The sequence below is a fragment of the Prionailurus viverrinus genome, chromosome A3, assembly GCF_022837055.1.
Source record: "Prionailurus viverrinus isolate Anna chromosome A3, UM_Priviv_1.0, whole genome shotgun sequence".
Lineage (NCBI taxonomy): Eukaryota > Metazoa > Chordata > Mammalia > Carnivora > Felidae > Prionailurus > Prionailurus viverrinus.
The window spans coordinates 122,377,986-122,403,136 of NC_062563.1; the positions used below are offsets into that span (position 1 = coordinate 122,377,986).

At 53.2% G+C, this 25,151-nt stretch overlaps 1 protein-coding gene across 5 annotated transcripts in view; it reads right to left on the reverse strand.

Annotated features, from left to right (window-relative positions):
* Positions 1 to 25,151, reverse strand: part of KLHL29 (kelch like family member 29) — a 315,206-nt gene that overhangs the window by 26,802 nt on the left and 263,253 nt on the right. For all 5 annotated transcript variants that reach the window (XR_007150831.1, XM_047852392.1, XM_047852391.1 and 2 more), the window contains one exon: positions 1,076 to 1,214. Coding sequence is in view for 4 of the 5 variants with exons in the window: in XM_047852392.1 (XP_047708348.1) it covers positions 1,076 to 1,214 (139 nt within the window). In the remaining variant the exon portion in view is untranslated. The remainder of the gene's footprint in view (positions 1 to 1,075; positions 1,215 to 25,151) is intronic.

The window sequence follows — 25,151 nt, forward strand, 5'->3', positions numbered from 1 at the left end:
CAGCTCAGCTCTAAGTGAAAGGACACAACAGATTGGAAAGGAGGTGCCAGCCAGTGTGCCATCCTGAAACAAAACACAGTCACTCTGGGGTTAGTTGGCAAGTCCAAACACAGCATTGGGAAGCAAGCAGAGGTCCTGTCCTCTCACTCTGAGCCCAGTCCCGGCTCAGCGTCCGCCCCGGAGAGGCTGCAAGGCAAAATGAGCAGCGGCATTAATCTGCTGATGGGTGAGAGAGACAGGAGCGTTACCCTGGGCCGGCCCCCTCGGCTGCTCTCCCTCACTAAGGAGCTAGAAGGTGGCCCCTGACTCATTTGCGAGGGTATGAAGCAGACAAATTAAAAAAATCAACAAAATGGAAGAAAAAAAAAAAAAGATGCTCATGCACCATTAAAACTCATTCAGGTAGAAAGAGCCGGGGCAGAGGGCAGAGGGCAGAGGGCAGAGGGCAGGGGAGCAAAGGCTGAGAGAGACCGTGTTTAGGACACACGTGGTCTGTGCTCAGACAACGCCGGTTTAGGCTCAGTGTACAAGTATCAAGGCATGCAGCGTGAATGAGGATTTGGCTACAAGTCTCTTCTCCCCGACTCGAGCTGTGGAAAACGGCACCTTGTGCTCCTCAGCGGGGGACGGTCTGGTCGATGTGCTTTCCTGGCGTTAAGTTCACTATCGACAGCAGTGATGATGGTGCCTGGGACCCCGTGCTCGACCAGTGGGGACAGTGTGCAGTGGTCCCTTAAAGTGGAGCCTACATGGAGTCTACAGTCCTCCTAATCTCACGGAGGGCTTGTGAGCCACTGAGAACTCGGGATCCTCGGGGCAGGGCCGGGGTGTCATCTACTGCTGACAGTGGCCCCCGGGTGACCAGCAAAGCTGCGTGAGGCAGGCCGGGGGCAGTGGCTGCTCTGAGGCTGTGTGTGAGAGGGCACTCGGAGGAGGGGGAGGAGGGGGAGAGATGGCTACTGGCTCTGTGACAGGGAGTCACGCTTCAGGAACCTGCAAGAGAGGGGAGGAGAAAAGCGACACAAAAGCGTCCTACAAAGGAACAGACCCGACCACAGCTGGAAGGAAGGCAAACCTTTGAATCAGGTCCTTGAAATACAAGCTGCAGGAAGCTAGAACATTTTGGTGGACTTCAAACTCTCTGCCTTCAACAACAATTTTCAGGTCTGTAAACGCTTTCGCTCTGCGCTGCTGGTTCAATTCCTTCAACATTTCTGCAGAACAGAGAAGACAGACAGGGCCAGGTTCCCATTAAGAGTTTTTTTTTTTTTAATTAAAATTTTTTCTTTCAAGAAGTAGAGAAATAGGAAAATACTTGATACTGTTTCTTGGCAAGACTGGCTCAACACTGACAGTCAAAAGAAGTCACAAACGATGCGTAAACAAGCAGCAATTGGGAGGGGCTACATAACCAAAGGAACAACAACTTTCAAAAGCAAAGGAAAAAAAAAAAGGAAAGAAAACAAACAAAGAAATAAATAAAAACAAACCGAAACAATACAATACAGAAAAAAAAAAATCAAACCCAGAAATTGAAAGGCTGGGGGAAAAAGATTCCCATACTGACAATTGGAAACAGAGAATACATTATCACAGACAACTAAAAACTGTTATAAAACTACAGAACGAGTTCTCCAAATGCCAATGAGTGCTGATGTATCTGATACCAAGTAAAGCATGGCATTGTGATGTAAGATGGGCTGGATATGGTTCAAAGGAATAAAAACCACAAAACCTGCAAAAACAGCATCCTTTATGTTAAACGCTCAAGTCAAGGCATGGGGTGAGCTTCTTAGAGAGGGGCCCCAAGAAGGGAGGGGTGGAATGGGGGCCTGGAGAGCACTTCCTTCCATTGCACACTTCTGGAACTGTTGGGGAAGGCCGGCAAGAGGTAGGACCTGTGTGCGCCTCCTCCCGTTTCCTGGGCTGTTCTCTCAGGGTGCCCACCCTCAGCTGGGGCTTCAGCGTCAGGGAGCCTGGCTTACAGCCCCAGCAGGTCCCAAAGTGGCCTCTGGGGCCTTCCCGCCCTGACGCACACCTACCTTTGCCTGGTGTCTTGGCCACCTGGGGTTGGTTCAGAGAGTGTCCCAGGCCTGTGGGCTCCAAACTTGGGGATGTCTCCTAGACCCACCTCAAGGCTCAGCAGGGTAAGGAAGAGAGCCCGATGGCTACCCTGATTAGTTTAGAGAAACTCTTTCCCTTGCAAAAGTTAGGGCCTTCAGACGATCAACACTCCCACTGGCCTTGCCTTGCCTGCCTGCCCCCTGGACCCTCTAGCTGCTGGTTGCTGGACATCAGAGGCCCAGATTCTGGGCCAGAATGACATAGACTGTTGTCAGGAAGGGTTATGTTCTTTGGCAGATGAATACAAGAGGGTGGTCTGCAGAACTGAGCCCTGATTCCAAGTCCCCTACCATCACCCTGAGCCCTCCAGGTCTATGCTGCACCCTGGCTGGTGTTCTGGAATTACTTTCCAAAATGCCCTGCTGCAGACTGACCAGTCATTTCTGTCCACATGGGCCAGCATTGGCTGTCTGTCAAGATGCGCTCCCGAGCCCAGCTCTGTCCCTGACACCTGTACGTCCTTGGACAAGCCTCTGTCTCCACATCTGCAAAATGGGGACAGAGGCTCCCACTCTTTTCCAGAGCCTGGTGAAAATCCCTGAGCTTGAGCTCAGGGGCTTGTGGGCCTTGGTGTCAGGCAGGCCCTTCTTTGTGAGCACATACCGGGCTCTGGTTCTGCTGAAGACCAAGGCAGACAGTGAGAAAGGGGGTCTAAGTTGTGTGGGCAATGCCGACTCACTGACCATCACCAACCCCACATCAGGCGGAGCTGCAGAGTACCTGCATGGGTGTGTGTGGGCCCTCTGGCTGGGGCCTCTGGAAGGCTCCCGTAGGTGCGCTCAGACCTGGACAAGGGAGACCAGCAGGGCCCGAAGCACTAGGTGGAGGGTGTGCAGGGCACCTGTGGGCAGATTGGGAACAAAGGGACGTGATAGGTCAGCAGGTGGGGTCAGACCTCAAGAACCTTGTGAGAGGGCGGCAGCTCAGTTTCGTGGGCACCAGGGAGCCATGGGATTCTGTTCAGGGGAGGGACGGGCTTAGACCTGGGTGCCAGACAAATCGTTCTGGCAGCCGTGTTAGAGGCGGGACAGGGAGTACTGGTGGACGCCCAGAGGCAGGTGGGGGCGAGGGGAAGCCTCAGCCAGGCCCCGGGGAGAACCTGAACTCTGCCTCCTATCAGCTGTATGACCCTGGGAACATGTCTGAAACCTCAGTTTCTACCTTTGTTGAAGGTTAAATGAGCTAGTCCATGGTAAGCTGTTAGCTGTGGGCCTGGCACATAGTAAATGCCCAAGGGGAGGCAGGCATGATGTTTTTGCTGATGGTGGTGATCACTCCATGATCTAAGTGAGAAGTGACAAAAGCCTGAACTACAATGGGGACAGAAGGACAAAGAAAGACAAATATTTAGGCTGTGAAACCTGGGGGGGGGGGGGGGGGAGGGTTCAGTGCTGGAGGGGAAGGGAGGCAGCCAGCACGAGGGCCACTTCCAGGCTTCTGGAGGGACACCAGGAAGGGAGGGCATGGTGACTTCAGTTTGGGGTTGGGGTGAGGGCCTGTGGGACACATCTGGGAGAGGTGCAGGCGGCAAGGCTGTGGGACCCGCAGCCCCAGCTTGTTGCTCGCTCAAGGACACGATGGGGGGAACCTGCAGGGTCGGGGGGACCTGAGGCTGAACTGCTTGCCATGTTCACACATCGGCTCCAAGAAGAGCCACCAACTGAATTCATTCCTGAAACATGAGCCTGGTGGGTGACGTCACCTTTTTGAGTGAAGTCGTGTGGGGGTTAGAGAGTTCTGGACTGGAGTTCTGGGTCCTGGTTCTCATTCCAGCTTTGTCACTAATTGGCTGTGTGACCCTGGGCACATTGCCCCAGCTTTAGGTGCTCAGTTCCCTCAAGCACCTAGAAGCACCTGCTCTTGCCTCCCCGTTGGTTGTCACACTGCTGTGAGTGACAGATGCAGTCATGCGCCTGCTGAGTCAACCATGCCCAGGGGGCCAGGAAAACACAGTGGTTACAAAATACCACGCCTCCTGGGCCCGGAGCATTCTGTTTTTGAAAGCTCTGACTTCAAACCAAGGTCCCAGCAAAGATTTCGAGTGCAGCCCCAGAGTGCAGCCCCAGTGCTGGCAGGTACCGCCTGCTGCCTCCGGGAATCCTGGACAGATCTGGGAGGTGCTCAGAGATCCAGGTCACCATCGAAATGTAAGCACTTTCTACTCTCACTTTGCGGAAATCTGGATTTAATAGCTGGGCAGGATTACTCAGTTTCAGAAAAATTTTTCAATTTATGAAAGTGCTCACCAGGGGATTCCTTTTCACAGCGGGGCCCCAAGTGCATTCAAAGTATTGATCAGGCAGTGTGTGCTTATTGCTGCCGGCTGAGTGCCCAGCCAGAGAGAGGATGTTTCAGGACATCATGACCCAGGATCCATGGGAGGAAGCCAGCACCGGCTCCAGGCACAAGCTGCCTTCCCGCCTACCCCGTGTCTCGGCCAAGGACAACCACTTAATGTACGAGGGTCTTGGAAGAATGTGGGGTCCTGGGGAAGCTTTCCGACCAGCAACGCTGTGCCCAGTTTGGACAGTTTGTGGGCATTGGGGCAGAGCCTGGCAGGGGCTGGGCCTTCGGGGTAGACCTTACAGCACCCCAGCACCCTGCAGAATCTGGCTGCCTCAAGCTTGTGGAGGAGGGGAAGCCTTGACCTCAGGTCCTTCCTTGTTGGCTGATAACAGCGAACTCTTTTCTGGTCTCCTGGGTTTTGGGTGGGATGCCCCAGCTGTGCCTGCAGGACCCCATGCCCTTGCCTGGCCACATAGTGGCTGTGCTGTGCCCTTGGCCTTGGCCCCTCAGTGGGGAACTCCTGGCTGTTCAGATTGCTGGGCATAAAGCACAGGCCCAGGGGACACTGAATCTCCCTGCTGATTCCTCTCTTCTCCACCCTGACTCTTTCACTGCCTAGAAATCTCTGCTGTTGATTCTCTCCTGGCCTCAGGAACACCTGGGTGTCTGAGCCACCACCCTCTTTCACCTGGGTTAGGGCAGCAGCCCCCGAGGATGTCTTGGCTGTTGCCGGCCCTAAGCCCCTTCCACTCAGCAACCTGGCCATCCATCCAGCTTCAATAAAGTCTTCAAGGCCATCTGTGACATGGCCCGCCTCCTCTACTCCTCACTGAAGCTTCCTTGTACCCCAGGCATGTCCCCTGCCAGCCTTCACCCTTCTCGGGGCCCTCTGCCTCAATCTCTCTTCCTCCCTTCTTCTGGCTAATGATCATTTTGACCTGCAATACCAGTTAAGGTGTTACTGTGTCCCAGGTGTCTGCCTCTTTCCCCTTCTCCCACATGCCGCTGCCCTCCGCCCTCCTCCATGCTCCCAAAGCATCCTGTGCTTACTTCTTTAGAGCACGCTGTACATTGTAATTATTCATTTACGTGTATGTCTCCCGCACTAGACTGTAACTTATTTATATGTTTATCTTCAACATTTATCATGGGGCCATGGCACAACCATACAGCTTGTGTGGTAGATGGCAAAAATTCTTTGCCTCCCCTCCCATCAAGGGGTGGAGTTCGTCTCCCCACCCTCTGAATTTTGATGGGCCTTGTGACTTGCTTTGACCAGAGAATGTGGTTGCAAGGACATTATGTGAGTGTGAACCAGAGCCTCGAAAACTTTGCTTGCTTTTGCTCACTCTCTTGGGACCCCTGCCACTACCACATGAACAAGCCTGAGTCTTTCGGAGGATAAAAGGCCACGTGGAGCAGAGAGGAGCCATTCACACCGGCCAGCTCCCACCAAAATCGGCTGAGCCTCACCTAGATCAGCTGAGCCCAGCCCAAACTACAGACCAGAATCATAATCTAAATCAATGGTTGTTGTTTTAAGCCACTAAATCTTAGAAGTGTTTGTTACACAGCAAGAGCCAACTGATCCAGAAAGCATGAATAAATGATGGAACTCAAGTGCTCATAAAACTTCTGTGTCGGTTTCTCCTCTACTGGTGGAATTTGAAGCTAATTCTTTTTTTTTTTTTTTAATTGCAGTAAAATTTACCATTGTAACTATTTTAAGTGTACAGGTCGGTAGTGTTAAGCACGTTTATGGTGCTGTGCAGTCAATCTCTAGAATGCTTCATCTTGCAAAACTGAAACTCTGTACCCATTCAATAACCACTTCCCATGCGCCTCTTCCCCAGCTCTTGGCAGTGACCATGATACTTTCTGTCTCTACGAATTTGACTACTCTAGGTACCTCATATGAAGGGAATCATGCAGTATTTGCCCTTTTGTGGCTAGCTTATTTAACTTCATATAATACCCTCAAGGTTCATCCACGTTGTAGCATGTGTCAGAATTTCCTTCCTTTTTAAAGCTGAATGCAATTCCGTTATGTGTATGTACCACAGTTCGCTTATCTGTTCATTTGTCAGTAGACACGTGGATGGCTCCCACCTTTTGGTTACTATGAACAGTGCCGCTGTGAGGCTACTTCTTAACACTCAGTGATGGACATCTCTAAATACCCCACCTCAAAGCCCGTTATAAGTGGTGGGATAAACTGACTCTGTGGACCTGGCAGCAAGTGGCATCCAAGAGAAAGGGGACACTGGGGAGGGTCAGCCTGGCCCCGATGCTTTGTTTAGAGAAGAGGGAGCCTGCAAACAGAACCAAGCCTGGAGAAGACATTGCAGCCAAGCTTCTGCATATTTTTCATCAAATACACGAGTTATTTGTCAGAGACTAATGGGCTCATTCCAGCTGGACTAAAAGGGCTGTCTGAGGTGGTAATAAAGAGGAAGAGGTGTCAAATATTAAAAGGCAACGCATTTCAGTGGCTTTGCAGCAGAGGAGTCCATTAAATCAGAGCCCCGAGAAAGGTTGTACAGTCAAATAATTTTTTTCAGAGCTCAAGAAAGAACCCAGCTATGTGATAAATGCTCCTGATTCCAATGGTATTTATGACACATATTTGACAAAGGACTTAAAAAAATTATAAACTCAGAGCAGTTGTGAAATATACTGAGAAAGCCCAGCAAAGATTGTGCCATGCATGCCCAGGGGATAATTCATCCAGGAGTGAAGGAACCCAGCATGTGCAGATACTATGGGGACAAGTGGTGGCTTTACACAAACAGAGCAAACCTGTTGCTGACAGGCTCCCAAGCTGAATGCTGTCCTTCTTCCTCCCTCATTCCCTGACTGATCACATATACACATCTCCTTTTCTAAAGAACAGCTCAGAATCGACCTTGAGGGCCAGCTGGGCTCCAGCTTCTTGGACGGGAGAAAACCACCTGCAAACCACACACCCGACCCAAGTTGGAGGGGCGTTCCTTTACTAAGGAGTCACACCAGCCCCAGCCCAGGGCCTAACAGCCTTACATATAGGCAAGCCCTCCCTGGAAATGGGGCCTTCTAGAGAAGAGAGGTGTGAAAGGCTCAGACTTCTTGCCTGACCTAGAGTTATAGTGAGGAGACCTTCTGGTTATCTTGTCCAAATGGAAATTCCTGCCATTTACCAGAAAGGGATAAAGTCCTAAGAACAGTCACTGCCTCTCACCAGCCTGCCTTTTCCAAGTTGTCCAATGCTGGGAGACAAGACCTATTTCTCAAGCAGTGAAATTTGGCACCGAGGGGCCTTTCCGTCCCTACAGCCCCTGCCCCAGGGCTATGAACTAGAGGGTGCTTGATATGCATTTGTTGGGCAGAACTGAGAGTTACCTTCCAGTTGGAGCATTCTCAGGCCCTCCAAGATGTTGTAAAAGTCATTTAAGTTTTTCTCCTTAAAATGAAAAAAAAAAAACAACCTCATAAAACTGCACAGGTGAGGACCAACCCCTGGCTGAGCAGGGGTCAGTGGGCAAACCCCGAGGCTGCAGTTGGAGGAAGTGCCCTAGTCAGGTGGACACTGGCAGGCATTAGTCCTTCCTGCCTCCAGAAAGGTAGCTTTCACCTGGCTCCTGCTTTGAGGATGAAGGCCTAGGGGATGATGGGAATACTCTGAACATGATGAACATGTCATAGAGGGTCAGGGCTGAGAGACCCCACGGGAAGTCCAGAGCTTAGGAGAGTCAGGTAAGAAATGAGGTCAAGACCGATGTTCAGAAGGCCCTGCAGGAGCCGGGACTCTAGGCAGATGTACTGGAGCCAGGATGGGGGAATGTGCAGTTAATTAAGCACCCAGGCAAGTCAAGTCAGGACCCTGAAGAGCTTCGTGGGGAATAGAAGCCTGAAGGTGGGGTTTGCAAATGCCAGGGAAGCCATAGCAGATGGGCAAGGAAAAGCCAGGAGGTCAGAGGTTTGGAGGGAAGGTGGCCATACAGTCCCTCTGTGAAGCCAGAGCCCCCTCCAGCGGCTAGAAGTTGGCACCAGGGAGGTGGGTGCCCTGAGAGGCCTTGGTTCTCAGGACCAGGTGAGGATGAGACTTGTGTCTGGCCCCAGGGAGAGAGTTGGATCTGTTGTCTGGGATGGGGAAGGGGAGCTTACCCCTCCCTTTGTGCTCTCATAATGTGCTGTGCCTTTGTGAAATACTGTTCTGCCTATAGCATAGAGACTTTGCTTCTTTTCCATTCGAGGGTAGATTTATGGAAGGTCGGGGTGGCTCTTGGCTAGAAGGACTAGAATCCAGAGGCCAGGACAGATAGTTGGGCCAAGTGAGAGAACCATGTTCAGCACCTCGGAGAGCTCCAGGTGTCCAGGGGTCAGGGCACAAAGTGGAGAGGGCGCTAGAGAGGTTGGGGGTGCTCTGGAGCAGGCAATTAAGTCCATAGCTGAATAAGGCTGAGGCATGGACATCCCTTTTCATAGGCAGACTCTGGGGGCTTCAGACACATTGTGTCTGTCTGACCCACTCGTTTACTCATTCAACAGGTGGACTGGGCACGGGGCTGGGGGTGGGGTCCCAGGGACACGTGTGAATGGAAATGATCACAGACCAGAGGAGCTTTAACAGGGCATGCACTAAATGACTGTGATGCCAAGTGTGGGGCAAGCACCGGGTAGAGGAAGCTCACAGGAAGGACTGTTGGCTGGCTCGGTGGAACTCAGGGAGGCTTGGGTGTGGGGGGTGGTCTTTAAGAAAACATGGGGAAGATGTGTAGCAGCCCACCAGGTGGGTTGGAGGGGCAAGGTGTGAACCATATGCACATGTATGTGTGTGTCTGAGTGCGTGATATATGTAAGCATGTGGACACGAACATATAGTATGTGTGAACATGTGGTTGTGTATGAGCATGTATGTACAAATATAAGTGTGTGTGTGTGTGTGTGTGTGTGTGTGTGTGTGTGGTATAAGAGGCAGGCCCGTAGTAGATGGTGAAAGAAACAAACCCATTGTGGTATTTAACCCACAGGAGACTGGGGGCCATTCATGAAATTTATGAGATAGGGTGAGACAGGTTTGTCTCTTACACTCAAAAAAGTCTGCTCAGAGTCAACCACCAATGGCCCCACCCCCACCCCCCCACACTCTGCCCCCACCCCTGGCCTTTCTACATCATCAGGCCCTGCCTTTCTGTCGTTCCAACCGATCCTGATGCCCCTTTTCTGAATTTACAAGGTACAGGGCACTGGGCCAGGAGCTGGGGTGGAGGAGGGAGCTAAAGAGGAGTTGGGGCAATAGATGAGTGAGACAGTCCCTGTCTCAGAGGACAGTGCAGCTCAGTGGGGACACAGCTGCTATATAAATGGTCAGTGGTGGTGCTGAAGGCCTTCTGAGGAGGGAGAGATGAGGGGCCTTGGTGGGGGGGGGTGCTGAGTGACATGACCAGGAAGTGCAGGGGGTGTTGGATGACCACTAGCTTTGTCACCAGTGGAGAACTAAATGCATGTGACAAGGGGTATTCATCTTAATTTACTAGTTCATAGTCTAATACACATTTACATTTACCTACTATGTGTCAGGACCCGGACTATGAATAGAAGACCAGCTTCCATCCTCAAGTTGCTCACAGTCTGATGGGGGAGGTAGATGCTTTAGTAGACAGAGGTCATTTTGGCTGCTTGGCACGGGAACCCCCTTCTGTTGGGGAGAACCCAAGATGTGCGGGGAACCGGGTCCTGTGCATGAGTCCAGCAGAGGCAGCTTCCTGGCAGCTGGCATGTAGACATGAGACCTAGGCTCGGCCCGTCCGATGCTCACGCCTGGACTGTGACGTTCCAGTGTGGCACACAGAGCCAGCCGGGATGACTATGGTGGCTGTGGTGAACTGGCTGGGCCGACGGCGCAGTGGTGCTTGAGTCCCCCGGGGGAGGGAGACTGCCAGTGCAGGGTCCCAAGCATCCTGATCCTGGGATGGATCTTCCGCTGCTGCCCCAATTTCCAGCCTCAGATTAATGCCTGTTCTGTTTAATTCTCAGAGCTGTAGTGTATGTTTGGTGTCTCACCACCCTGAGTAGTACAGACAAGGAATGCATCTGTGTTACATTGTGTCATACGCAGGGTGACAGACACTCCTTGTAGCAAAGCCTGCTTGGAGCACTGGGGGAGCACAGGGTGGGAGTGGAGAAGGGAAGGCCCGCAGGGATAGGGGACTTGGCTTGGTCTTGGGACGTGAGTGGGACTTGTTAAAGGTGGACAGGAGGGCATTTTTGTTAGCAGTCTGCCTGTGCAGAGGCCCAAGTTGCACATCAGCACACTCCAGAGGTGATGGGCAGTAAGGTACAGCCAGAGCCAGGGTGGGGGGCAGAGCTGAGGCTGGAGGGCAGGCAGAGGTCCCCATGACAGGCTATAGATTGCAGGCCTGGGAGAAAAATTCAGAAAAGTCACCCAGTTCACCTGGAGTATAAAGAGGTGGGATGGATGGAGAGCAAACATCTGGAGAAAGCGAGACCCTGCCCCCAGGCGCTGCTGGGGTCAGGCAGGTGAGCAGTGAGGGTGAGGCCTGGCCTTTAGCCTGGAAAACCGTGGAAGGGGCTCTGAGCTCCAATGGGGAGGTCTTTGAGAGTCCACGTAGGGCTGGGGTGGAGGGAAGGATTTTCTGAGCACCGTGTCTGTCTTGAGCCCCCCACCCTCACCCCCCGCAGCTGGCCTCCCACTTGGCCCAGGGCAAGGCATTCAGAAAACAGGTGCTGGTTGCTGCCTCTCTCCCCTGCAGCATCGTGGAAGTGCCCCTCAAACTGATGGGTCCCCAGGCTTGCCTCGCAGGCTGTGAGTACAGAGGCCCTTCTCCGATGAGAAGCCACCAACCAGCCTGTGGTCTATCCTTGGCTGTTACCATTTTATAGCTTTCTATTTTACCACTCACTATTTTAGGGGCAAGACGTCAGATTTCCAAATACATATGCGAATCTGTGGCTGGCCCCTGCCAGAGAATTGAATAAAGATGTATGCTGAATGGAGCCGTGCTGTGTGTGCCCTCAGACAGGTATAAACTCTAGGTATCTCTGCCTAGAAGACAGAGCTCAGCTAAGGCAGTCAGGGAACCGACAGTCACCACCACACCCTCCAACACAGCCCAGCCCCCCCAGGTGGAGAAGATGGGGCTCTAGGTGCAGAGCCTGAAAATTCGTCATCACGCTTATCTGGTTTCTTCATCTGGGGTGAAAGTGGAGAGTGCTCACTACCCTCCTTTCCTGGCCAGTGGGTGGCCGTGGGTGGCCGTGGCAGGGGAGGCCCATAGGGAGCCCTGCTTCGCTCCCTCACTGGCCGGGATTTCCAGAGGGGCTGGGCTCTTTCCCCTCGACTGGCCATCACGACCACCCCCATACTCTTTCCATCCAGAGGCCCTGGCTGAGCTGCCTTCCACCGGGTTCCTGCAAAGCCCAGGTGAGATAGCTGCCTGTGTGGATAGCGCGGGGGAAGAGCCCGAGTGAGGGACCCCAGAGCTTCTGCACCCATCACTGCAGACCCAGGAAAATAGAAGAGCAACAGGAACCCAGAGGAGGAAATGGTATCTCAAATAAAGGGCGAAGATCCCAGCAACAAGACACAACCTCGAAGCCTCAGTTCTCATGGGCATTGTTCCACAGAACCTTGCTTTGTTGTGAGCGTCCTAAAGACGTAATCCCTGAAAGGTCCAGTCAGCTAGGGCTTTGGTAAAGTCAGCCACCTGCCCCAGGAAGGGACAGGATGGCAAAGAGAAGGGGTGGCAGAAGGTACTGGGAGGAGGAGATGGGGGGCAGGCAGGAGAGAGATACAAGAAGTAGGGGAAACCCAGCCCTCCTCGACCTGCTTTAGCAAAAGCCAGTGTTTCCCAAGGATCCTGAGAGTATCGTCCCAGCAAATAAATCAATAGTTTTAAAGGATTTGCAAGAATTAGTGAACCAGAGCTGGAGTACAATCAGTTCGGTTACCCAGGTAAAGAGGGAAATGAAACGGAAACCCCAGATGCCAGGGGCTAATGGCAACTCAGAGCACTTAGAACACATCACAGGAGAAGGGAGTTCATAGCCAGAGAGTCCCTGGGGTGAGGACGTGGGGGAGGAGCGTGTGTAGCCCTGCGTGTGTGTGTTTGTAGGGCATAGGGACCACACTTGTGCCCTCCAGTCTCTGGGAAGGGGTGTCCCTCCATGGCTGTTTGCCCCAGGGTCTCCATCTGTGCTCACCCCTCCTGCCGGGCCTGGCCAGTGTCAGGTCTGGGGCAACACATTGTTTCCTGTCATTTCAGGAGAGGTGAGAGCCTAGGAGTCATTGCAGTTTTTCATATTGCTAATGGTCTTTAATACAAGCAATCACCATGACCATTGTAGGAAAATTAGAAAATAAGCAAAAAAAGAAGAAAGTGGGGTTTGTCCTCCAGGGGACCAGGTGCCAGCTTCAGGCCCTGGCACAGAGTCGGAGAGTCAGGTCTGCCTTAAAGCCAGCCTAGGTGTCTTTGGCCACCTGCCAAGAAACCATGACCACTGGGGAGGAGCCAGCCCCTGGTCCACTGCTGGTAACCCCATCTACCCGTCATGGTGGCCTGCACACCTGCCTGCCATACTGACCGGCAATGTCCTTGGCACCCACCAGCTTGTGGAGGAGGTACCCCAGGCCTGGTCCCAGGAGGTTCCTGGAAGGGTCAACAGGTGGCCTCTGACATCCTTCCTACCCACGCCCCTTCAACTTCATCTCCTGTTTGCCAGCTCAGGCCTCTCCCCTGCTAATCCCTCCATCCTAGGTCTGTGATACTTGCCTGTGAATCCTGTCTCCAATTAGACTGAGAGCTCTGGGGTGGTAGAGATGCCACCTTTCACCTCCCTGATTCCCAGAGCCTTGTGCAGCCTTGGGTGCCCACGGAACCAGTCCTGGGGTGGCCCGCAGATGTCGCCAGGTGGGTCTACAGTCCTCTGTGATGGCACAAAATCTGGAGGAGAGTCCTCCTCGGCTCCAGCTCCAGCCTCCAGCCTCCAGCTCCAGACCCAGGGCTGGGGAAGGCAATGCTGGGCTTGACTCAGGAGCTGTCCCTGTACCTGTGCGCTGTGGCCCTCCTGCCCAACTCTGTCTTGGTGGTAAATAGTGGGATCCGTTGGGTGCCACAGCTCCTTTTAGGAACAGAAGCCATCTCCAGGCTCCCTGGAGCTTCTACAAGTCTACTGCGGTGGCCACTCTGGCTCCCACTTGGGGTGAGTATTGCCTCTTGTGGGTGGAGGTGAGAATCTCAATGGGATGAGAGGGTCCAGGTGGGTAGCTACAGACCCCAGGGGACTGCAACCAGGGCCTGGGGCAGGTGGGAAGGCTTTCCCCAGCACAGCTGACCTGGGGTTGGGAAAGGTCTGCAAACCAAACCACAGGGCTCCCAGAGGCTCCAGGAATGACCCCATGTGTTCCAGCAAAGGTGGATCTAGGAGAGGACTGGGCTGGGCCACCCTGACTGCCATCAGAAGTTGCTCCCTCTGTTCCCACCTGCCCCCTGAGGTTGTGAAACCAACACTTCTCTCCTTGCTCACCTCTGCAGGCCAAGATGTGGCTGTGCCTGTCTCCTGTTAGCAGGCCTATATCGTCTACCCCGAGCAGAACATATTAATGGGGTACATCTCTACAGCAGCAGGAGACAGGGCTTCTCATTTCCCTGAGAGGCACTGGGGAGCGGAACACAGTGGACTTTGATCACTGCTCAGAAGAGCTCTCAAATGCAGAGCCTGGATCTGGCTGGTATCTGTACCCCAGTGCTTGGCATAGCGATGGAGGGAATGAATGAATAGTTGCTGGATGGGAGAAGGTGCTGTGGAACACGAGGCACTGAGCTGGGTCCTGAATGGACAGGATTTGAGCCAACAGCTGTGGAGGAAGGGCTGTCCCCAGAGCGATGGCAGAAGCAAAGTCACAGATGCAGGGACCGGAGACTCAAGAGGGCGCTGGGATGGGTGGACGGGTGGAGTGATGGCATGAAGCAGGGACAGCGAGAGGCTGGAGAGTGGCAGAACCCTGGGAGGCAACCACACTGAAGGACGTTAGGCATTTCCACACCTCTAGCATTTCTCTTTGCCCAGGCAGCGCCCATCAGGGAGCGGAAAGCCTGCAAACCCTAGGACTTGGCCTTCTCCCTAACCCTGAGAGAGGAAGGGAGGGACGTGGATGGGGCCTGGCAGGCTTGCTCCAGAACACATGACCTCCCTCTCATAAGTGCTTACTTTCCAGGCCTCTGGAAGTCATTGGAAGGACAGAGAACCCTGTGCCTCAGACAGAACAGACCCTGGGTACCCCCTGAAGCACTCACGTCTCCTAGGGGCTGGCCAGAGCTCCAGGTGGAGTCCAGGGTGACCCGGGAGGCCGGGCCAGGAGGAGCAGTCAGGTCTCCAGATGCTCTAGTTCTGCATGGGATGACAGTACAGGGATGGTGTTGACGAAGAAGGGCACAGAAACATTTTACCGGAAGCCTGTTTTGCCTCCCTGGCACGTCACATGCCTCACCGCACTTAAGGTGTTAGTATATGTGGGAGGTGAGGGAGGTGCCCAGTGTCTCCAGCTGGAGGTTGAGGCTGCTTTGATCTGACACGGGCCCTGTCCTAAGGCATCAGTTCCCAACCTGTGTACTCACCCTAAGCATTCAAAAGAAACCCTTATATACGGGTTGCCTGGGTGGCTCAGTCGGTTAAGCATCTGACTCTTGATTTTGGCTCAGGTCATGATCTTGAGGTTCACGGGTTTCAGCCCCGCAGTGGGCTCTGCACTGATAGTGCAAATCGTGCTTGGGATTCTCTCTCTCTCTCCCTCTCTCTCTGCCCCCGCCCCCCACCCTCTCTCTCTCAAAATAAATAAATAAACTTTAAAAAATGTATATTTTAAAAATACCTTATATTTCTGCCCCATCCCCAGAGGTTATATCCAACACTATGGGGGACTTTCTAGGGAGGATTTCTAAAACCTCCCTAGAAAATTTTAATGTGCAGCTAAGTTTGAGAATTTCTCGTCTTATGCCCCAGTACTGTTGTTGTTTTTTGCCTTTTTGTTCTCATTCCTAAAGTGTCCAGATCTGTGCTCAGAGCTCAAATAAATTTACTGAAAAAAATAAAATAAAATTAAGGAACAACAGCTCAAAGAGCCAGCAATTTATGCAAATGAATGCAAATAAATACACACTCCATACATATGTTTATGCAAATATGCTTGTGGTCCTTGCAAATCACTCACGAGCCTGCAAGCAGCTGCCTACGATTTCTTGGTGAGAACCCTGGGCAGGATGCCCAGGTTAATGACAGGTGATATCACGACCTCCCAGAACAGACATCTCTATTAGCAAACTCATCCCAAAAGTCCCTCAGGGAGCTGCGCACTGAGCCCAGCTCTGTGCACCCAAACCCCCTTGCCTATGCACTCAGGCCTCAGGACTCAAGTCCACAGGCCAGGGAGGGGCCAGGAACAGCTGCCCAGTGGGTTGCTTCAAGGCCACCAGGCCTGTGAGCAGAGAGAGTAGGGGCTTGCCAGGGGCCTGATAGCTGTTGGAGGACAGCTCTGATCTCAGCCTAGCTGGGCTGCCTTCAGTTCCGGGCCAGGCTGGGTAGGCTGGCATGTGGCTGGGCAATCACCCCCACTCAGACAGGGTGCGTGGTGTGTGCTGTTCGCCTGAGTGGGTCCTATGGCTCATTTACATAAACCCAGTGGGAGACGCAGGACCTCAGAAGAAAACTTGCCTAGTCAAGATAGAGCTTGGCATGAACACCCACATTCCCTCAAAAACGCTAACTGCCCCAGCCCTAGTTTGCAACCTCTTCTCCAGGCCCCTGTGGAACAGTCATGGCCTCTGGAACTTCAGGACACCCTGGCTTCATTGCCTCAAGGATGAGCCAGTCCTGCAAATCTCTGGCCTCTGCCTCTGCTCCCTGAGAAGCACCAAGAGGAGCTGAAACCTTAACGCTCCCCACGGTGTCCTCCTGGACTGAGCATACACCTCCGGTGGCTGCATGCGGTGGAAGGAATTCCCCAAGGGGGGCTGGGATGTGAAGATACATCTGGGAACCCAGCCCTGGCACTGGGGATCCTGGCTCAGTCTGCTGTGGTCAGCCCCGCAAAGGTCACACTCAGTTTCCTCTTTCTGTAGTTGCTGCATCCAGAAGGTAGAGGCCAGACCATTTGGGAGGCTTTGGGGAGCCAGAGTGTGAGCTCTAGGAGGGTAGAGAGTTTTAGCAGTTACACATGGTAGGTGCTTGGTACATTTCTGTTGGCTGACCGAACGAACATTTCCTCCACAACATACAGCTGTCCTTAGTACAGTGTGAGGTGGGGAAGGCGTGGCCTGTCCCCCTGAGGGAGCTCGCCTCTGGGAGGGCAGCTGTAGACACCATCCCCCATGGAACCAGTGTGCAGCCCACATTGGGAAATGTCTCCTAGTTGAAAGGCCTATTCATTTGAGCACAGATCTCTCTTTGGGTGGTTGGTGCTGGTGGTAAGAACGTGGCAGAGGGGTATCAATCCTTTCAGATCATTAAGGAAATCCAGTGACTGGTATTCCGGTTGGGTGCTGGGAGTCAGTTCAGGTATGATTCCATCTAAACAAAGCTGTTACAGCAACCTCTCCATCAAGTACAAAAATCTTTGAGCCACTGGTGACAACCCACCCATCCAAGCCCTAATGAGTCCTGGAATCCGGTTTAGTGGAGAGAAGTCCACCACGTATTGGGATAGAGGGCTTGGCCTCACTGGCCACCCACCCTCCCCACTCAGCGCCCTCAGGGGTCATTCTTAGTTCTTGTTGGCCCAACTTTCCAAGAGGAAAAAGAGCTTTCACACTCAGAAAAATCTCCGCCAGAGTACAAGCTGGCTCCAGCTCAGCTACCAGCCTCCCCAGAATTGCCGCCGGGGCATGTGACAGAGGCCCAGCCCCTGGAGAGCACTATCTCCCTGCTGCCTGCTTCACTCTTGCAGGCTTGAATTGAGCTTCTAAAGGGTGATTTTATTCTTTAATTATTTCAATCTGACCCTTCACCTCCTCAGCTTTTCCAGGCTGTTTGGGAGATTCCCTGTGGCTCCAGTCACTCAGCGGCTGTGTGATAAGGGACAAAGGAGATAAAGACTTCTCCTTTGGAGGAAAGGGGGAGTGATTAGCCCTGGAGACTCTGTGGCTGGCTGGCTGTGGGCCTGGCCACTGAGTCTGGGTCTGTTCCATGTCAGGCTGTTGTCTGGAGGGACCAGCCTTTGTCCACATGCTGACCCTAGGGAAGCCTAGCCATGGGCATTCTGAGGCTTCCCTCCTCTTTGATGAAAAATGGCTGGAAAGGTCAGAGGTGAAAGGAAAGTATACAGGATAAATTTCTGTGGTCAGCTGGATCCGCCAAGCTGACAGCAAACTAAACCAACCAACATTGTTAGGAAGCAGCCCTGCCCCCTCTCCTGGCTCTGGATATAGATGTCCTGTGGGACTAACTCACTCAGGACCTGTGGCCCCGGGGTTCGCAACCCAGAGCCTAGATTTGAGAGCCTAGAACCAATCCAGAGCTTAGATCTAGAGCCCGGAACAAACTCAGAATTTACATCTAGAGCCCAGAGCTTAACATTTAGAACCTAAAAGCCCAGACAGAGCCCAATGTTTGATGCAAAGGTTAGATTCCTGATTTAAAACCCTGGAGCTCAGACAACTGGACCAAGTCCTGAGAACCCTCCCAGCCCCAGAGTGCTAGAAAGTTCCCTCTGCTGCTTCCAGCCTTCTGATTGGCACCTGACAGTGTGTAGAGTATTAATTATGGTCAGAGCTTTTCAACATGCAATAAAAAGCCTTTTAAACCATTCCGGTGGGAGGTGATTAACTCTATTAAGTGGCATTATGGATCTTCCTATCTGTTGCTTTCATAAACATAGTTGTAGGCGGAATGTTTTATTAAGGGCATAAAAATGTCCCACATTACAATGCATAAGCACATATTGATGTTATATTTCTTTACTGTGCTGCACGCCCCAGTCCCCAACCACTCCGAAAAGAAACTACATGTCTTAATAATTTATGCTCCCAAGTTTTAACCAGGATTATCAATGGCAGCTTTTGAGGTTTCTCTTTTGGCAACACAATAGATCATAGTAAAAATGCACCGACAAGCGATGTGTCCGTTTGATTTTTTCCACCTGAATCAGCAGCCCAAACTCCAGACACAGCAGTTTAGGGCAAGCAGCACACTGAAGAATTTAAGTCTAAGCATTTAATCTGTTCTTTCCATAAATTTCTGCTGCTTGTGCTTTATAATGATTCTACCAGAGGAAGTTTATTTATACCGCAGATTTTCAGCATCAGCACATTGAGAACACAAGGGCGATCGCTCAGTCAATAGCTTACAGCCATGTATAATATCACTCCGGAAATCAAAAGCCCATTTGAAGAAAAGAAGGCTCAGATTAAAGTCACTTTAAGACATCAATAACTTGGAACTGGCTCTAGAGAAGTTATAAATATCCAACCTGCGCATATGCAAATACGCGCTCGCAGACGCGCCACCACCGCCGCGCGCCCGGGAACCTCCGGCGGCCCCTCCCCTCCCCGCGGCACGTGCCGCCGCGCGGGGGGCGGGCCCTACACGTCACTGGGGGCGGGGACTCTCCGGGGCCGAGCGCCCCGGCCCTCCCAGGCAGTCAGCCGGAGCCGGAGTCACCCGCCCGCTTTGGGGTGTGGGCTGGGCTTGAAGGCCGGCGAGGAGTAGAAACCCAGCGTTAAAACCCAATGGACAGAAGAAACTGGCGCCTTTCTGCGTTGCTTCCCACGTGCCAGGTGCTGGGCCAAGGGGCACTTTAATTACATCAGCCACCCTTAGCCGTCTTTCTGACACCATACCTGTCGTGGCAGCCCAGGGGCCCCTCCCCTGTCTCCCTCTGTTGGGAGAGTGGGTGGCGGGAGGAGAAGGAAGAGGAGGAAGCACCGGCACTTTGTAAAGCCCCACCCTGGGTGCGTGCATCCTGCCTCCCCCTCTGATACCCACCGATTCCATTATCTCATTTTATCCCCGAGGCAACCCTAGGACAGAAGGTCCCCATTTTACAGATGAAGAAAATGAGGTTTGGGGAGAGTAACTTGTCCCTGGCCAGAGTGGAGGCAGCAAGGCTTGAATCAAGCTCTGCTTAATTCAAAGCCCTGCTTTTATAGTTTTAAACCACCGTGGTTTGGTGCTTCCTACTTGTCCTAGCACCCTTCCTCAAGGCAGAGCAGGCCCAGGAGCCTAGAAGAGTTTGAGGTCACTTGGGAAGGTGAAGCCCAGGGTCCAAGGAGCATCATAAAGGATCATGATGTAGACAGAGGAAGGAGATACCAGCAAGTTGGGGCTGGGTAGAACTGGCTCAGAAGGCAAGCTGGAGGGCTGGCTGGCAGAGATGAGCTGGGGTGAGGCCCCAGCAGGGTGGAAGGAGCCAAGGCAAAGCCCAGGGTCTGGAGCCAGCTTGGGGCCTGGGCTCTGGTCTTGAGATGGTGAGAGGACCTCAGGCTTTCAGGAAGGGAGGGAAGGCAGGAGGGGCTCAGACCCCAGGTGGGGCTGGTGAACTCAATGGCCACAGACCAGCGGTTGTACTATCCTGGGCAACCCTAGAAATTGCCAAGGCCACAAATGGCCAAGGGCTTATATGGCTAAAGCTCCTGAGATCACAAAAACCTCTCAGGAGAAAGGGGAATCCTGCTCATTGCCCAGGAGCATGACATGGCCCTGCATAGCATGAGGATCCATCAAAAAATGAGTTACCTGCCCTCAGTGGGCAGCAAGAAGATAATAAGGTTAAGCCCTGCAAAAGTGTCTGGACAAGAGAGAATGTGACAAAGGGCTGAACATGTGAATGAAGTTATACAAAATCATAGAAGCCGATGACTGAAAGTAGACCGCTTTCTGAGGGATGGCTTTTGCCTAAAGATGTCCTAACTGTGTAGCCGCTTCCATATCCTTGCTCAAGATGTCTCATCTCCTTGGATTCCCGCACTCCCTGTTCTATGCCCCATAACACTGTGTGGTTTACACTTCAGTACCGTGGGCAGCATTGAGTACTTACAGCTATAGTCATTCACCCATTCATTCATTCACTCATACATTCAGCCAGTATTTATTGAGCACATACAGTGTGCCAGGCACTGGGGATACAATGACGAACAAGAAAGACCACAAGCCTTGCCTGGTGGAGCACTGGTTCTGGAGGATGCTTGGTGACCTGCTTGTCTCCCCCTTCTCAAAGGCAGGCATGGTTTAGCTGACTCATGAGGGCTGGTCAGTCCTGCAGAGGTGTCCTCAGTCACGCATTTGGCTGCTGCACAGGTCCCAAAGCTCCCAGCAAATGGCTATTCAGAGCCTCAGGCCTCCTGACTCATCATCTCTCTTCCCTTGTTCCTCTTGCACTGCGGGATTGCTTTTGTTTTTTGGAGCTCCTTCCCAGGACAAGGGTCAGTGGGGGCGGGGCAGGGGGGGGGATTTCTCCTCCCGAATAGTAAGGCCAAGTCCTTGTAGGTCAGTGACCTCATCCTGGGAGGGGGATTATACACTCTTATTATTCCTGCCCCAGTGCTATGAGGGCTCCAAGCCATGCCCCAAACAGACCTTAGCAGGGCGGGGAAGCGGCCCCCTGGCAAAAGCAGAGGGGGGCTGTGCACATGTGTGCAGGCGCTGCCTGCCTGTCTGGGGGCTGGGCTATAGTTGGAGTCTGCTCAGGAGGGTCTCCTGGATGAATGGAACATTCAGAGCTTGGGCTTCTCCCCTTACTGACCAGGTCAGAGGCTGGCTGGACACCTGATCTGTCCCCAACTGCCTCCCGTCTCCAGAGGAGGAGCTGGATTCCCGTGGGCTGGGGGCTGAGAGGACACCAGTTACCTGAGCCCCTCTCCCCTTTTTGGCTGTGAGAACTAGCTCTTGCTGGGATGGCATGTTGCACTTTTCTGGAACTCTGAAGGGCACTTGCATTATTGTCTCCTGTACTTCCTTAGGAGGGCTCTCTGGTTTCTGTGTGGCAGCTGCAGGGGGTTCCGGGGATGGCCCTGGGCAACCCTGATGGGGTCACACCTCACTTTCCCCAAGGAGGACAAGCTGCCTCGGCCCAGGTGCGAGCACCTTTGGGAATCAGGAGAGAGGCCAGTGTTGGCTGAGGGAGGAGGTGGCCAGGAGCTGGGGCTGACCAGAGCCACACCTTGGGTGGAGTTAGATGTGACTTCTGTACCTGTTCTTCCACTCAGGGGACTGTTTGCTGCTGGGCCCCCACCTGGCTGGGCTCTGGCCTAGACCCTGGCCCTGGAGTCCCCTGCTTGGGAAGAAGAGTGAGTCATAGGAGAGAACAGTCATGTCAGCGCTAGGCTGCCACTTGACCCTTGGGGTTCCATGTGGTGTGGGTGTTCTGGGAAAGTTTTCTGGAGGAGGAACCTGCTAAAGGCAGGTCTGAAGAGGGGTGGGGCATTGTGAGTAACGTGCAGAAGCTGAAGTGAGTGTGTTGTTGGGCAGGGGCCCTAAGGAGCAGGCCTGTGGGGTGGGAGGGTGGGAGAGGCTGGAGGGGTCAGCAGCCTTGAGTGACAGGTGAGGGAGCTTTTGAGAAATGAGGACCATTGAAGGATTTTGACTAAGGGAGGGCCTGGTCACACGGTGCCTTAGAAAATTTACTTTGACAGCAGAGTGGAGAGTGGCCGCGAGAGGGTAGGCCTGCAGGCAGGAAGAGCTGAGGTGGGGGCTCCGAGGGGCCGAGCAGAGGGTGGGCGGTAGAACTGAGACCATGTAGAGGCTGACAAGGTGGGAAGATCTCGTGAGGGCCCTGGAGGCCAGTCAGGTGGGGTGAGTCTGAGAAGATGAGCTGACAGGCCCGAAGTCCCTGCGGGGGCTGGGGCTTTCCAGCAGTGGGCACAGCTTGGGTCTGTGCGAGGGCATCAAGTCTGGCTGCATGGCCACCTCCAGCAGCCTCTGTGGGGACTCCGTGTCCTTGAACCTTTGGAGCTTCTGCATCCAGCTCCTCATTGTCTAAACGAGGAGGTAGAGAATCAGTGTGTGTATGTGTGTGTGTGTGTGTGTGTGTGTGTGTGTGTATTGTGGTGGGGGTGGGGGGTGGCAGGAGGGTGGCTGAACTGGGCTGGAAGCCAGGCCCTTTCTGTGCCATTACAGCAAACACAGCCTTGCTGGGCATCCTCAGGGCCGGACCCAGAACCTGGGACTGAGGATATTACAGTGCGTATATGGCCAAGGGCAAGGCTCCGGGGCCAGACGGCCCAGTGTCCATCCCGACACTGTCCCTGATCAGCTGGGTAAACACGGGAAAGTTACATCATGTTTCTGAGCCCAAGTGTCTCATCTGTAGAAGGGTGGTTAGAACCGAGGCTGCTCCCCACGGCTCTTGTGAGGATTACATGTGTCTGTGCATGGGCCACACTTCCAAGAGCGTCTGGAATGTATATACCCTCAATAAGTCACTTTCCAGCTTCTCATATTGCACAACTCCAGAGGGCGCCATTCACCTCACACTCATCAAGATTTCTTTTGTTATTGTGACAGTTTTCTGGTAGATGGCAAGCAAGGGTCTTGAGAAAAGGGTATCTTTTAAAATTTCACAGAAAGTTGCTAAATTGGCCAGCGGCGGGGGTGTTCTAAAGTCATTCCCAGTCGAGTGGGGGAGACAGACATGAAAATAGACCATCAAGATGCTCGCTGGTGAGACGGGTGAGTGAAGTCTGCATGCATGCTGGGGTGAGCTGAGGAGAGGATCTGATCTTCCTGAGCTCCTCTGTTCCTGGCTGAGGCTGGTGCCCTAGAGTACTGACTCGAAAACTGGGGTGTTACAGAAACCCCAGCCTCACAGGTGGTCTGGGGGCTGAGAGGGCCTCGTGCCAGGCTCTCTGACTGTCCTGTCCCGACTTTATTGCAAGAGGTACCATGAGGCTGTAGCTCAGTTCTGAGAAACCCAAGTGCCTTCCCGCAGAATGCAAATGTTGAGTGCTCTCCTCTGCTTTCAATTCCACTGTGGGAAAGGCAGGCGAGCACAAAATAAATAACCAGAAGACCTCTGCAATCCGGCTCCCTTGCCCCATGGTGATTCCTGACTAGCTCATAACTCACCTCCCACGTCAGACAACAAGGCAGGCCTGCAACAACTCAGCAGTCTCCTGGGGGGCCTGCTGGCCCACCTTCCCCTGCTCGCCTGGCCTCTCCAGCCCCAGGAAAACCAAGCCTGGAGCTCTGTCTATAAAGGGGACATGGTGGCCTGTGCTGAGCACATGGAGGGGGCTCTTATGAGGTTTGTGCAGAGCCCTCCCCTGACTCTGCTGCCTCCTGTCCGGTCAGCAGGTGGTGAAGGCCAGACCCTGTCACCCCCCTCCCCACCCCCACTGGGCTCAGTAAACTGTGCTGACTGGGGCATCTTCCCCACCCTGGTGACAGGGGGTCAGGGCTGATTCCTGAAAGGAAGGGGCTTTCCTAATAGACCTTTGAAGCTCGGGCTGGGGTTACACCCTAGTGGCACAGGCTGTTGGGTCCAGGAGATAGAGACTCTTACCCCTGTGTGGGTCTTGGTGGGGAGTGTGGGACCCTCAATGAGGGGAAGCAGATTAGGGGAGGAGGACTGAGACAAGGGGGGGCCAAAGAAAGGGAGATTGTAGGGTCTAGTTCAGATGGTGATGCTACTTCTCCCCAGGGCTTCTCATGGTCACTTACTTCAGAGGCCTGATGATCCCTGAGGGCTTTTGTCAGGCAGAGGAGAGGTGGTGGGGGGAGGAGGGGGAGGGAGGGAGAAGGAGGGAGGGAAAGGGGGATGCTTCAACTTCTCTGTTCCTGTGCCTATCAGAGCCTTGGGAGCTTGGAAGGCTCTAGAAGCAGGACACCCAACTGGCCAACCAGCTCAGATGAGGCTGATCTGGCCAGAGTGGGGGCCAGTCCCCTCCTGCCAAGGCCAAGTCCTTCGTGCTCCAGGGGAGTCCCAGGCCTAGGGGAGGAGAAGATGCCAGCCAGGCCTCTAGCTCAGTCCTCTAGGCCTCACGGAGTCCTGAGCTCCCTCCCAGAGAGGACTAGTGAATTTTTCCTGCTCTGCTGAGCTCCTTCAAAGATATCAGCACATGGTTAATCTTCCTTCTGTTCAGAAATGCAGAGTAATTTGCCCGAATGGGGGTTTCTGCATATTTATACTAATGTCTGTGTTTAAAGCTTATGAGACAGGGAATTGCTGAGAGATGTCCATTAGCAATATATACAGACTGCAATTATTTCTTTATGGTGTGTGGTTTGACTGCAGAATATTTTATTTCAATGGAAGTAGCAGGCTTTGCCTACTGTGTTTTCTTATGGGCCCAAAGAAATCAATAGGAACAGAAGAGAAGTGAAAAGAAGCAAGAATAAAAGGAGTGTGACCTTTTAGGATTCTGGGAGCCTTGACTATGCTACTCCAGGAACTGCCTCCGTCCTCAGAATCTCAATGCATGCAGTCAAGTGGGGGCAATTCTGTACGTTTAAGACTGTGGACGAAAACTTGCAAACCCTCCCTGGGACAGAGGCAAATCTCTCAATTCATTCCCTCCCACCAGAGACACGCAGGGAATGGGAGCAAGGGGGGTGTCCTCAGAGCACCCCACTTCAGAACCTCCAGCACCTCCCCCCGCCCCATGTCCACCCCAGGACAGAAGCTCGGAAGAGAAGCACGTTTTGATCTGAAACAAAATAAGCTTCAAGCTTAGAGTTTCTCCGACCAAGGCTGTCTGGAATCTGCTTGGATTCTGGTAGAAACCCAACATTTTCCAGGATGTGTGTGGAAGGAT